This window comes from Protomyctophum parallelum (assembly GCF_964188405.1).
Source record: "Protomyctophum parallelum genome assembly, chromosome: 1".
Lineage (NCBI taxonomy): Eukaryota > Metazoa > Chordata > Actinopteri > Myctophiformes > Myctophidae > Protomyctophum > Protomyctophum parallelum.
Window position 1 is genome coordinate 83,581,189 of NC_139697.1, and position 14,127 is coordinate 83,595,315.

The 14,127-nt window shown below is 38.0% G+C and overlaps 1 protein-coding gene across 1 annotated transcript; it reads right to left on the reverse strand.

The window, feature by feature from the left end:
* Nucleotides 1-9,720: 9,720 nt before the first annotated feature.
* supt4h1 (SPT4 homolog, DSIF elongation factor subunit) lies at nucleotides 9,721-12,604 on the reverse strand. Its single transcript, XM_083788797.1, has 5 exons — nucleotides 12,407-12,604; nucleotides 11,443-11,549; nucleotides 11,302-11,357; nucleotides 10,421-10,474; nucleotides 9,721-9,970 (listed from the first exon to the last, which is right to left on the reverse strand). Exons 1-5 carry the CDS (start codon nucleotides 12,473-12,475, stop codon nucleotides 9,903-9,905), a joined length of 354 nt encoding a protein of 117 aa, XP_083644923.1. The 5' UTR covers nucleotides 12,476-12,604; the 3' UTR covers nucleotides 9,721-9,902.
* Between the last annotated feature and the right edge of the window lie 1,523 nt (nucleotides 12,605-14,127).

Below are 14,127 nucleotides of genomic sequence, written 5' to 3' on the forward strand. Positions count from 1 at the left end.
AGTCGACACAATCTTTATATGCAGTTTATAAGCGACATTAAACCAGTGTTATGATTACATTACTTAAATGTCAATAAAGTCTCTATAATAGCCTCAATTATATAGACTTGCTATAACCATCCTTTGCTGTCATTTGTGTTTCAGAAATGGCACAGTAACAGACTGCATCTAACCCATGGTAAGCTAATGTGTGGCTAACTTTACAGCAAGATGGTCACAACAGCAGATATATGAATTTTAAAAGACACATTAGTCTGAATGTTTGAATGGACTACATTCATCCACACCTAAATAAGTCAAATAGACTGACCATTCATCAGTGGTGTAGAGTATTTAAGTACATTTACTTAAGTACTGTTGAGGTATTTGCACTTTACTTGAGTAATTCCAATACTTTTACTTCTGCTCCACTCCATTTCAGAGACAAATATTGTACTTTTACAATATTTTTACGATTATTTTAAAACTTTAGTTACTAGTTACACAATAACCACTTCGGCCCTATACATTTTGGCCATTTGGAATTAGCCGATCGACAAGCTTATTGTGAGCTTGTAGATCTGCTATTTTCAAAAGATTTGAGTACTTTTATTTTTGGTACTTAAGTACCGTTTGATGCCAATACTTTTGTACTTTTACTTAAGTACAAATTTCAATTCCAGGCTTTTACTTGTAAGTATTTCCATATTGCAGTATTTTTTTTTTTTTTTAAGATATTTTTTTTGCGGCTTACGCCTTTTATTGATTTTTGAAGGGACAGACAGTAGGCTGACAGGAAACGGGAGAGAGATGGGGGGATGACATGCAGTAAAGGCCGTGTCGGGTCCGGGAGTCGAACCCGCGGCACACTGCGACTGGATTACCAGTCCGGTGCCCAGACCGTTACGCTACGGCCTGGGCCCATATTGCAGTATTGATACTTACTTAAAGTACTTAAAGTAAAAAAATGCTAGAACATTTTCCACCACAGCCATTCATGCCAAAGTCACAGAGCAAGTATATTTACACTGGATGTCAAGGACCCCAACAATTAAATGTAATTGGCCACCGACCCCGATCTGACCATATGTTTGTTTCCAGGACCCCCCCAGAAGCGAAGTTATGAGTTAAAAACGTTTGCTGTGAAATAATATATATATTAAAAGAATTGCACACATTTTCACGTCTTTTCAAAAACAGCAGATCTGCTATTTTTCAACAGCTAAAGTTTATAATAATGGTTAAGAAAGTGGAGACACAGTAAGTAAGTAAATGCGTCAAATAGCAAGCCTGACTGACAGCACAAGATGTGTGGGTGAGTCAGAGTACCTGTGGTAACAGACATGCAGATTAAATCAGATTAAATCATGATGACAATTAAAGAAATATGTTAAAAGTTTCAACATGATTCTTCCTCAACTTTCATCAATTCCAGTAAGATCACAGAGACCTTTAATTGCAGTCTTTATCAAAATGGGCACCTGCAAACTGATTGGATTAGACTGAAGGATTGCATTGAAATGTACTCATCTGCGCTAGAAAAGAAAACCTTTAGTCACGTATATTATTTTTGTCACATATTGGAATTGTATTTAGAATTGCACACACATATACAAGTTCCTCCTCAGACAGGAAGCCCAAGACTAATCTGTGATATCATCACATCAGCCTCGACTTCCTGTTGCTGCCCCAACTCAGTTTTGTTGAGAACTTTGTAGAGAACTGTTCCCTTTACCTTCACAACCTTCACTTCACTATCTACCCACTATATCTTTACAGCACTTGCTCAACTATCTTGTGCTCACGTCTGTCACTCTTCCTTACAGAGCCTTTTGAAAACGTTTTGACAACACATATGGATCATGCAAGAATAAATGCAATAAATGTACCAGTATTACTATTTTGCATCTATTTTCATAAATAAATGAGCAGTTTAGTTGTCTTTGACAAAAATGTAGTACATTTTGCTTTAGTCCTCCGTGCAGGCAGTGTCATTTAAGCTAAGTTAAAGTACACACAATTGTTCTGACAAGTGTACCACAAGAGTTCAAAAATCTCCTTTACAGTTCTGTGACAATACAAGTCACAGTGAGGTAACTTTCTCCCATGACAGCCCTGCATGTAGGTTATAGTGAAAGAAAAGGAAAGGGTATCATTCCCTGACATTAATACCCATGAGGGAAGTAGGTCTGAGGGTTCATTACTGTACATAGATAGATAGATAGATTGTTTATTTTTGTGTCATGCACCCAAGGCGCCCAGCCCACATGGACTTATAGGACACACCATACAAATCATTGCTTCAATATTGCATTGTGTACAAGAAACAGTTTTTTTTTTTTACACAAACAAAACATTCTGCATTTTTTCCCACGCTTTGCATAAAAAGTCTGCTAAAGCAAAAATACCTTTCCTAAAACAAAATTCCAGTTTTTCGTAGTCCTCTAACCAGAAAAAGTTAGCACAGATCTTTGTCATTTTACAAAATAATACATGTCTTAATTCTTCATATAATGGGCAGTAAAACAAAAAATGAATTTCATTTTCAATTTATTTCAAATCACACACTAGACACACTCTGTCCTCCTCAGGAGTACCAATGAATCTACCCGTTTCTAAAGCTAATAGTAAGGTCCCAGAATGCAGCTGTGCACAAAAATATCTAACTTTTGGATATATTTTGTGTAACATAAGGTTCATAATAACAAAGCTTTAGAAAACTGATGGCAGTTATATATACATTTACTAATATGCAGTAATGGTGCAGTGATGGTGTGACGTAGAGGTGCTGTCCTATTGATGTGTGAGTGATGCGGACATGTTGACCCACTCACAATATAGGTCAAAACTGCATAACCGTAGTCCCAGGTTCCAGAAGGTTGTATACCCGTGTACTGTTCTGCATCGTTTTCCCACAGCTTCGTTTCATCGGCTTGGCAGCAGATTTGAATGGGAAGCACAAATGACACCTTCGTGTGCGTTTCCCATTAAATCCGCTGCCGAGACGATCAAACAAAACTATGGGACAATGAACCGAATGAACAAGAAACTTGTATGCCACCTTTCTGGAAACCAGGGACTACATTTTATGCACAGAGACTTATTTAGAAGCAGGAACCTATAACGGCAAATCGTAAAGCTAAACCGGGCCCAACTGCTGCAGCGAAAAGTGCCCATTGTTTCAGTGAATGTAAATCTAAATGCTGCAGTGACGTGCTTCAAATTTTGTGGCAACAGTTTGCGTAATACTGCTTCCTATTGCAGAATGACAACCCCCCGTGCCCCCCTTACCCTAACCTCCCATACAGAAATAGTTTGTTGAGATCACTGAGAAAGAGAACCTGACTGGCCAGAGCCCTGAACCATAACCCTATCAAACTCCTTTGGAGTATAGACTAATGGCCTAACATCAGTGTCTCACCTCAGTAATGCTGTTACTGTTGTGGCTGTGGCTGACTCGAAACAAAACATTAGCATTGATGGAGTTGGTCCTTCCTTTGCTACGATAACATTCTCCACTATTCTGTGTTGGAGTTTCTATAGTTGGCATTTTGCTGCTGCATCTGGCTTCCGTACAGCCGCTAGAGCAAATGGCCATGTGAGGTAGATCGTACTAGTAGTAGTCATGTTAATGACACAACCTATTTTCGACTTGTTGAAAATATAAACGGTGGTGTTATGTGGTCTGTGTGAATAATAATCTGCCAGCATTTGTCTTCTTGGTGTCTGCAAGTGGTCAAGTTGCCAGTAAGGAAGTGATCCAGAGTCCTTAAGTGAGGTGTATAAAGCTCGGGGGGCCTTCCAAAGCCCAAACTGTCCCCTGTGATAGACCTTATCTGGGCTGGCAGCCATTTCCCCTCCCTGCCTCTGCTCTCACTTTCGAAGTCGGGCGTCAACACCAAACTATGCTGACTCTGGATCTACCCCCATAGATAGCTATAAAATGCCATACATATTATGTACATAACCTTTGTCTGACAGCTTGTTCTCTCTCTGTTAGGGACTATAGCTGTCCATGAGAGTATGTGCGTGTGTGCGTGTGCAGCACTAGTCTCGCAAAACACCGGACGAAACAGTGCCAAATGGTTTTTTTGGACACTGCCAGTAGGCCACTATTTTTGTTTTATACGTTGTACAGTATATATTAACTTGCATTTAAAGTCAATGGGGCTCTGATCGAGCTGAAACAGTGTCCACATGACTTTAGTTTTTAGTAAACCTGCTTCAGAGATGCATTAAATTACACAAGCACTTACAAGGAGAAAACGTATATGGGTGTGTCACAGAGGTGCTTCCCTTTCACCTTTTTTCTGAGAAATATGTAATTGAAATTTCAACAAGGCAGCAGAAACCCATCTCCAGCTCACTGATCTAGTTTCTCTCTGCAGAGGAGAGTAGCCGGGGAGCCAGCCGTCCAGAATTTAAGAGGACCTGTGATGTCATGACATTTGTATTTTTTCTATTTATTTAGTCATTAAATATCTTGGAAAAAAAGTCCCTAGTCGCTCTCGAGACACACTGTTGACTCCATCAGGAAAAGCGAGCGCTGTTGTTGTTCCTTTATGACGATGGGTTCTCAGATTGGTGTTTCCCCTCGTTTCCCAAACATAGAGTCATGAACCAGTTTTTATAGGTCGTGACTCGTGTTTGTTTTTATACTTTCCTATGAAATAAATAATTACATACGCACATTTGTTTTCATTCACAAAGTCTTTAACAGATTTTCAGAAGAAAAAAAAGGTGCAAAGAAATTTCAGAAATATATATATTTTTTTAAATAATGAAAATAACAAATCTGCAAGCTCCAGTTTGTTCCTGGCTTGCAGCGTTGTGAGATCTGATATTTTCATTATTTAAAAAGAAAATAGGGCTTAAGAAGTGGTTAATTTATAATGTGTTTTGTAAATGTGGGTCTGTGTGTGGAGAAACCAAATGTCTCTTTTTGGGTCTTGAGCTGAAAGACTTTGGAAGCCCTGCCATATGTGGCAAACCTCTTTAGAGGCACTACAAACATTCTCACAGTAGCACCTGATGGAACCAATACTTTCCCTTTAGCAGTGGTATTCACTCCTTTTCATATCAAGGCCCATCATTTATTTGACATTTGAGCCACGGACCACCATTTGATGACATTTAGCCTCAGACCCAAAATTAAGAATATTTTGTTGTCGTTGGATACGATTTTGTCCACTATCCATGCTGCATGATGTGGTACCATTAGGAGAGATAACAGGCAAACGATCAAAATAACAATTCTTCTACATTCTCTATTGTGTAGACTTATTGTAAATTAAGTCATGCAGATGTTTAGATAGATAGATCTTTATTTGTCATTGCAAAGTGTACAACGAAATTAAAAGTGCCAACCAATCAGTGCATTATATCACAAAAACAACATACTGTACAATGTACTGTACTGTTTAACAATAATGTAACTGTCAAGAGATCTATAAGGGTCCATTTGGTTACCAACTCTATATCTTTTAGCTGGGGACCACCTGGAACCCCCTCAAGGACCACTGGTGGTCCCCAGACCACTGGTTGAGAACCACTGCCTTTAGCATACTGGTGAAATCACGGACTTATCCAAATAAGGGCAAAAGTAATCATTGCAACTACCAATGAGATAATGGCAGACAGGCTTATGTGTGATGCTGTGTGAAAGTAGTAGCGTGTGTTGTTTCCTAAGCAGAGGTGGAGTCAGACGATCTTAAACTCCTCATGGGTGGAAGCACATGGGTGGAACTGACAGTAAAAAAAAACTCTCTGACAGTATCTGTGGTTGTGAAGTTTTGCAGCACCAAGGCTGACTTGAATTTTGTGTTTAGTTTGCTGCTGTTCTGAAAGGCCTCGTGAAATGAAGCGCCACATTTACCTTGCACTACAGAATGTGGAGAAACAAGACACACAAGTGCTGCAAATCTCATGCGAATGTTCTGAGACGTACTATTATTATTCACCATCGGAGCACAATGAGGATAAAGTGACAGCTACAGTACATAGAAAATAATATAGTTTATAGTATAAAAGAATACTATTAGTGCTAAAAGAACAGTACGCATTATTTCACACAAATACAAATCAAGGAATACAACTCAATGATTTGATAAAACAGGCTGTAAGATGATCGTGCCATTCTAACCTGCTTCTAATGGTAACCTGGTTATGGTACAGTATAGTATCATATTTCATCTAGATGTGACCGACACTGTAGCACACCCACCCATGACACTTCCTGTATAAGTGAACGGTACCCTAGAAAATCTCCTTTTAGAGTAGACATAGAGTTGCCTTTCAAGATTAAGCAAAGATTACATCCATATCTTATAGTATGAACAACAGATGAAATGACACCTGAGCTTAAATACATCAATCTCAGCCCCAGGTTTTGACGTACTGTATAAGCTCAAGTGAATGTTATTTTTGAATGTTCTTGACGGTATTATGTCAAGGAACATGTCTCACGGTGGCACAATGTACCGGCCGGGACATACTGTACTGGGGTATCATTGGCATGTTTACTGTATATCTGGGTTATGACCTGTTTCATGTCAATCCAACCTGCATCTTTCCTGACACTGTTCAAGTCCATTTGATCATATATATACCAGTGGTTCTCAACCAGTGGTCCGCGGACGACTGGTTCCTTGAGGCGGTTCCAGGTGGTCCCCAGCTAAATTATGGAGAATAAGAGAATTGGTAACAGAATAGACCCTTATAGATCTGTGAGAGCGTAAAATGAGCTACCCTCTCAAGAGTTAAATTATTGTTAAACATTTGTATTACTTAATTTAATTTACAATTAGATAATATATATATAATATAATTGTTATGTTGATCAACGATGGCCTGTAATATCTCTCCTAATGGTACCAACAACATCAACACAGCATGTAATTCTGGACAAAATCTCATCCAACTATAACAACATATTCTTTAGTGTTGAGTCTGAGAGGCTAAATCTCATCAAATGGTGGTCCGTGGCTCAAATGCCCAATAAATAATGGACCTTGATATGAAAAGGGTTGAAAACTGCTGATATTTAGCGTCAAATCACAACAAAGGTTGTCTTATGGCACTTACACTTTACATATGGAGCAAGTCAAGAAAGACAATACTCTTACAGAAACTCACCAATTCCCCATGAATAAGCACTCGTTGACTGCAGCATGTTATGGTGTTTCCCTTTCTTTCTTTTTTCTTTAGCTATTTTCTTTGTTCTTTTTGTCTTTTTTGGTCGTATTATTTAGATTTTGTGTATATTAATGGGCATATTCTTCTTGACTACTTGTAAGAATCGTTATGCAAAATGAAAACAAAGATGTATGGAAAGGGGAGAGGGTTGCCCCTTATAGCCATCCAGCCATGTCCACAAAACCCACTATTTACAAACCATATATATATAGTTATTCCGTTAAGAATAAGATTTTTTAATCTATTTCCTTTTTGTATATTGATGCAATGGCTTTGCCTTCATTGACTTACTTACTCTAACTCATGGTAAGAGTCATAGGAGTCTTTTTTTTTTTCTTTTTTTTTTACGTTTCTTTCACAAAATTAAGTTTCAAGACAATCTTATTAAAACATGTTTTAATGACCATATCACTTACCCATGAACATTGTTGTAGGCCTATTTATTATTTGATTTGCTTTAGGCAAGGGTAGGATCTTGAAACTGGATATATTTTCACATGAGCTTTGAGTATGGCATTAAATATACTAATGTAAATGCCTGGACCCACTGGCAAAAATCAACAATGATGCACAATGCAGATTAACTCAAATCTGCAAGATCAAGTTCTCCAATGGTGTGAACAACAACACACGTGAACAATGCCTGATAACCGAAACCCATAGTCATTTCTCTTTGTGGGCGACACAATACAGTAACGGCTGTACTACATTATATTCAAATTGTACAGTCAGGACTCAGGAGACGGTGAAGAGAACAATGAAGATACTATAAACATTGAATGGCAACTGTGACTTGTTTGGGTCTTATAGTGCCCCCTTATGGCTATTTACTGTAAGTAGTACTGGCATAGTAATCATTATTTACTATAGTCATAGTGGTTCTCAACTAGTGATGGGAGATTAATCGGCAAACACATCGATATTGGCCTTAAAAAGATATATCGGTAATCGGTATCGGTTTTAGCAGATATTTTATTTTATAGTTATGTTGAAAATAATTTAAAAAAGCCTGAAAAAGCTTTTTGTTATGATGAAGGCTGCAAATTATATGAATGTTTTCTGGGGAAGCTTTCAAAACAGTCAACAAGTTGGAACATTTTTAAATTCAGAGAATAAGAATGGCAAAAATGATTATATTTTCTTAATACAGAATGAGATCATATCGACATCGGTTATATCGGCCATAAGAGCAATTCATTATATCGGATATCGATATCGGCCAAAATGTCTCATCGGTACATCCCTATTCTCAACCAGTGGTCCTTGAGGGGGTTCCAGGTGGTCTCCAGCTAAATGAGTTTATAACCAAATGGACCATTATTAGTTTCATTTTACGCTCTCAAGAGTTAAATCATTTTTAAACATGGTCTGCATTAGGCCTACTTAATTTACAAGAAATCTACACAATTAGAGAATGGAATTGTGGACAAAATCCTATCCAACGATAACAAAATTCTTTAGTTTTGGGTCAGCAAGTCTAAATCTCATAATGGTGGTCCGGCTCAAATGCTGAAAAAAGAATGGGCCTTGATATGAAAAATGTTGAAAACCACTGCTATATACTAATACATGTAGTAGCTCGCGCCATCTTATGGCCCATACATGCAGAACCCTGCTAACTCTCAGGAGAAGGAAGAGCATTGATTGGTCTGCTGAAGTATCATTCCAGTTGATATGCTAACAGAATTTCTTCAGATATACGCTGAATTATGAATAACTTCTATTACAGTAACAATATGAACGAACTGTTATTTTACATATAGCAGTAAAACAATGTTTTACTGTTTAACAGGCTGATGAAAGCAGTAGATAAATACAATGATGCATAAGATCTGAGTGTGCAACAACTCTTTACTGTAGGCTACTTTGATATGAGCCGTTGGCAAGCATATAACGTGTTTTATCAATGTTTTGAAATGTTTACTTGCACATTAATAATTATTTCAGATTCAACCAGACCAGTTTGTGTCAGTTGTCAAGCTGTTATCGTCAAGGTTTCTGAAGACATTCTGACCTCTTCAGGATGTCACTCAGTGCATATTCTGCATAACCCAGCCAGACAGACCCTGATGTGATTGAGTATAAGCAATGGAGATGTTCCAGATTAAAACTTTGGTTTGACAACCATCTTTCTTTATTCGGACAGACAGGAAAGAGTGACAATGTGATCATATGCAGCCTCGGGCCAACCGTGGGCTGGAACCACCGCAAAAATGAGGTGACCAAGTATTTTTCATCTCCTGAACCAAAAATAATAGGTGATGTCTAGCCTATGTTTTCATGGATATGGAGTACAGTGATACCATATAAAAGCTCATAACATTTTAGGTGAACAGTTAATGGTGAAGTCAGTGACATTGAGAAGGAAATCAGATCTGAGAACAGGCTCCAATCATGGCTCCATTTCTCAAATTGTTCAGGGCCCCAAACTACTAGTAGTACCCGGACATCATACATCTCCCCCACTCTTTATATTAACAAATAAGTTCATGCCAAGATATGAACATTTTTTTAAACGTTTTTCACAAAATAAAGTTTCAAGGCAAATCTTATTAAAACATGTTTTAATGACCATATATGCAGCTTCGAAAGTGACATTTCTATATGACATTAACTTTAAAAAAAAAAGGGAGAGGACTGCTTTTAGCCAAAAATATATTTACAGATGGAATTGCAGCATGTGTGTTTGATGTGACCAATCGAATAATGTAAGCCGGGAAACGCCAAGCTTATGACTTCACTGCTGTATCTCTGGATTTGTAGATTACTCCTCTGCTTTTCAGCTCTCTCACCACACCTGGAGAAATTAAACAAACGTGAAATATGGTAGGGCACAGCATACAGTTTAAGGTGAATGGTAAATGATTACTAAAAGAAAGAAAGTCAGGAATCAAAAAAAAAAAAACAGACTAATGCTTCCTGTGTGTAGTGTTGATAGTGTCAACTAATACTATGGCAAAAACAATTCGACTACCTTTTTTCACTGACGAAAACTAAGCTCTGATGATTAAATATATTGACAATTTCATCAATAACAACTAGACTAAAATGTTGGCAATGGGCATCAAGGCCCACCAACATACATTTTAGTCGACTAAATGAATCAACTGTAGATTTAGTCGACTAAAATCTTATGATATTTAGTCAACTAAAACTAGACTAACACTAAGACATTCCAGCTGACTAAAACTAAATGTAAACTATTCAAGAGACTATGACTAAAATCTAAATGCATTATATTACATACCTGGGGGTAGCCGTCCAGTAACTGTCACAGCATAAACACCTGGCTTGAAGTTGCCTGCAGCATAATGACAGGGACACAGAATAAGCAGTACTCACAGTAAAATAGACATTTGACTTAAAAAGAAAGCCTCTAACATGACATTGATTATAGCAATCAAAGTACTTTGAATATTTTATTCTATACACAGCTTTATTTTTTTGGGAATGCATGGCTTGCATGCATATGCCCAAGTAGGTAGGTCTGTGACCCATGTGATTATCATACATCATCTCATTCCGGCCAATCACAATTTGCGTCCTCACCTTCATCTATGTTTACGCAGTGTTTGTGTTTACACAAATGCTCAAAGCTGGCCATTCATTGTCAATGGCATTCAATGTTTGTGTTAACACAATGTGTGTGTGTGCACAAACGTGCAAAAGCTGGATATAGGAGGAGCTGGCGCCCCTCAAAAATAGTCCAAGAAGGTATCTGTGTGAGATTAAATACTACACTAGGATGTTATAATTGGCCAATTTTCAGGTTCAAGTTGGTATCAGTAAAACACTACAGAATGAACAAAGCTTTGGCATTGCGATGTTCATGTTTAAGAATGGTCTGCAATGAGTATATATAATGAGTATATATATAAATTAGTACATACACCGGTGTGTGTGTGTATATATACATACATGTGTATGTATATATATACACACACACACACACACACACACACACACACACACACACACACCGGTGTATGTACTAATTTATATGCGTGTATATATATATATATATATATATATATATACACACACATATACACACACACATACACTTTCTTCTTTTCCTCTGCTTTAATTTTTTTGTGATTGAATTTGAGGCTTTGTGCTAACACTCACCGATTCTCTGCCATTTAGCCACCCAGCTGTCTTCAGGGCTCATCATAGAAATAACTCTGAATACACAAAAACATATATTGGTTGACAATAGAAAGCCATAATTAATCATCAATACAGTGAGAAAACAAACAAAGTCCTTACCCATCAAATGAGGAACTTGTGCATTCGTATACCATCTCCCGGTTCCCCTTCATCTGAAGATAGGACTCGCAGTTGTCACAGCCATCATATTCAAACTGATCAATGGTCTGATGAAGAAATATACAACACAAGAAAAGTTCATGAAATCAAATCCAAACTATTAGGATTCCTGCAGGTTCATTGTAGAATTTATCAAACGGGATAGTCAAATCTTAAATGGGGTTTCTGCTTAACATAAGGATAAATGGAAATATGAATAAATAGAATATATTGGTTCTTGCTATAATGTAAGCAAGTATCGATTGACATTTTTATTAAGTTTGTAGAATGGGTACAGTTCAAGGAAAGTACAGGTCAATACAAAATCTGCTAAGAGGGGGGGGGGGGTGGTTACAGGGGGCCATTTTCTTATGGAATAAGAGCGGTTTTGAAGGAGTCTAGGGATTTACGTCTTCAATCCAATCCACTTTATTTATATAGCACATTTCACAACTCGGGGTTTACAAAGTTTACAAATCTTAATGGCCGTTGGTAGGACGTTCCACATTTTAGTGGTATAGGAATAAAGAAATCAGTATTTAGAAATCAACCCATCCTCGTAGCTCGTACTGTTTCCAAGCAGCTGCAAGCCTGCGAGGCCGTTGCATCTTTAGTTGATTTACTAACTTATAATACAAATCCACTACTACTAATTACATTCCGAATATGTACGCGCCAGAGACGACGTAGAGTAGACAGAACAATAACGTTATTTATGTCAATGGATTTATTCATTGCATAGTGCATAAATTGAAACAAGACCGCAAGGATTTTTTTGTTCACTGCTATCCCATTTGGACTAAATGTTTGACTGTACTCTGTTGCTGTTTTTACATTTCTGTCTAATAAACGAATCAATCCATAAAAAAAATGTTATGGGAGCTATCATTCTAGCCACCACGTTCCTTTCCTGCAATTAATTTACCTTCACAAGAGAGCACAGAAGACAAGCCCGCAAATGGCGAAGGTCTTTTGGAACGGTATCCAGTGCCATTGTGTGCGCTTCAGAGACAATCAAATGGACCCTGGCGTAAATTCTCAATCTCTTAAAATCCCCAAATAGGCTAAATTATGCATAGAAATACTCGTGTATTTTTTCCGGCGTTGGATAAATACGTCATTGTTTATGTAGGTTTCAAAAAGGACCCCACATTTCCGTCCAAGGTGCGCCTGTATACAAATTATATACACAAACAAAAGGAGCTTACGACACGGTATCGTATGCCATCTAGTGGTCCGTCGACCCTCACTGTCCAGACAGTCAACCACAGTGAATAATTTTGTGTTTAATAACACAATCCTAATCAATCCAATCTGTTATTTGTAAATGTAGTCTACTAATTAAATACAAAAAATGCAATAAACAGAACCACAAAAGGAAATAAAAGCCCCATAGGGCTTTGTTTTTGTGTTACCCCACTGTACTATTTGGAACTGTATTATACAATCATCAATCAATCAATGTAAAAGGAAACATAGTGTGATAGGTTATTTCTTAATTACCACTGCTGCTTCATTGCTTTTCCTATAAGCAAGGATTCCAGTGCATACAGTGAACAATGATATTGAATAGCAAAATAACGTGTATATTTTGAAGAAATGCCTAGACAGTAGACACCATTCCCTGAGCCACTGCCGGCTTCAAGCGCGCTCTTTAAAATCCTCCGGTAGCCACGCCCCCTCCACACAAACCTGCTGCAAACAGACAGATGATAGACAGACACGACACGATAGCTACTTTGGTAGTAAAAACGAAAAAGAAAAGAGTGAAATAAACAACGTATAATGTAACTTTACACCTCATAGAATTTGAGTGGAGTAGTGAGTAGTCTGGACGAGGTTGTTAGGAAGTGAAAACTGTCACAACAAGTGTGTGACAGTTAAAACAATAAGTTAATTAATCTTCATAACAAACGGCTTGGTCGGGTTGTTTTTATTCTGCAGGTGAGTTAGCTACCTATGCTATTGCTAAGCATTATCGTGTGTGTGCGCGCGTGTATGTGTGGGAGGGGGGCAGTGAGAGTGAATCTTTCACAGACACAGCTCTGTTTACACGTTTATTTCATTGTTTTATCTTGATTGTTTTGTATGGAGTCAGAACGGTCTCAAAAGGTTCACAGTAAATAACACAGATTTGTAACTCACAAGTTCAGGTTTGCAACTCACTAGCCCTCCAAGCAGAACCCAAATGCTACTGAAGTTTCTGACATTTTGACGACCCAGATAGCATTGGGTCCTGTTGCACTACTACCATGCCACCTGGTACACAGCCATTCTTAAACATAAACAACATGTTTAGCGCCTCTCCGCGCTCGGTGACGACATATTTCAGTGTGAGGCTTTCTGAATATGTAAAGTATAAGTACCCATACATCCCGCTGCGAATATCTCCTGTGGCGCGGAAGCCGTTAAGTATTTTTAATATATGTTTGCCCGATTTGGAAGCTTGGATTCTTCTCTTCCTTCCTTGTTTATTGACACCTCATTGTACCGCCTATCTGGCTAGCTAGTGGCGCTATAGCTATGACAGAGCAGATCAGAGGCAGGGACATAGCCGCACAAGCCAACCGCACACCGGGAGGCGGTACAATAAACGGTAAACAAACAAGAAGAAATAAAGCGACCAAATCGGTCAAACAAAGATAA

Excerpts from the sequence above, each read along its gene's own strand:
- supt4h1 (XM_083788797.1), bottom strand. The coding sequence starts at position 12,475 with ATGGCACTGGATACCGTTCCAAAAGACCTTCGCCATTTGCGGGCTTGT. Across the intron at positions 11,550-12,406 it reads TTCTGTGCTCTCTTGTGAAG|ACCATTGATCAGTTTGAATA; the intron begins GTAAATTAATTG and ends TTTCTTCATCAG. Across the intron at positions 11,358-11,442 it reads ACAAGTTCCTCATTTGATGG|AGTTATTTCTATGATGAGCC; the intron begins GTAAGGACTTTG and ends TTGTGTATTCAG.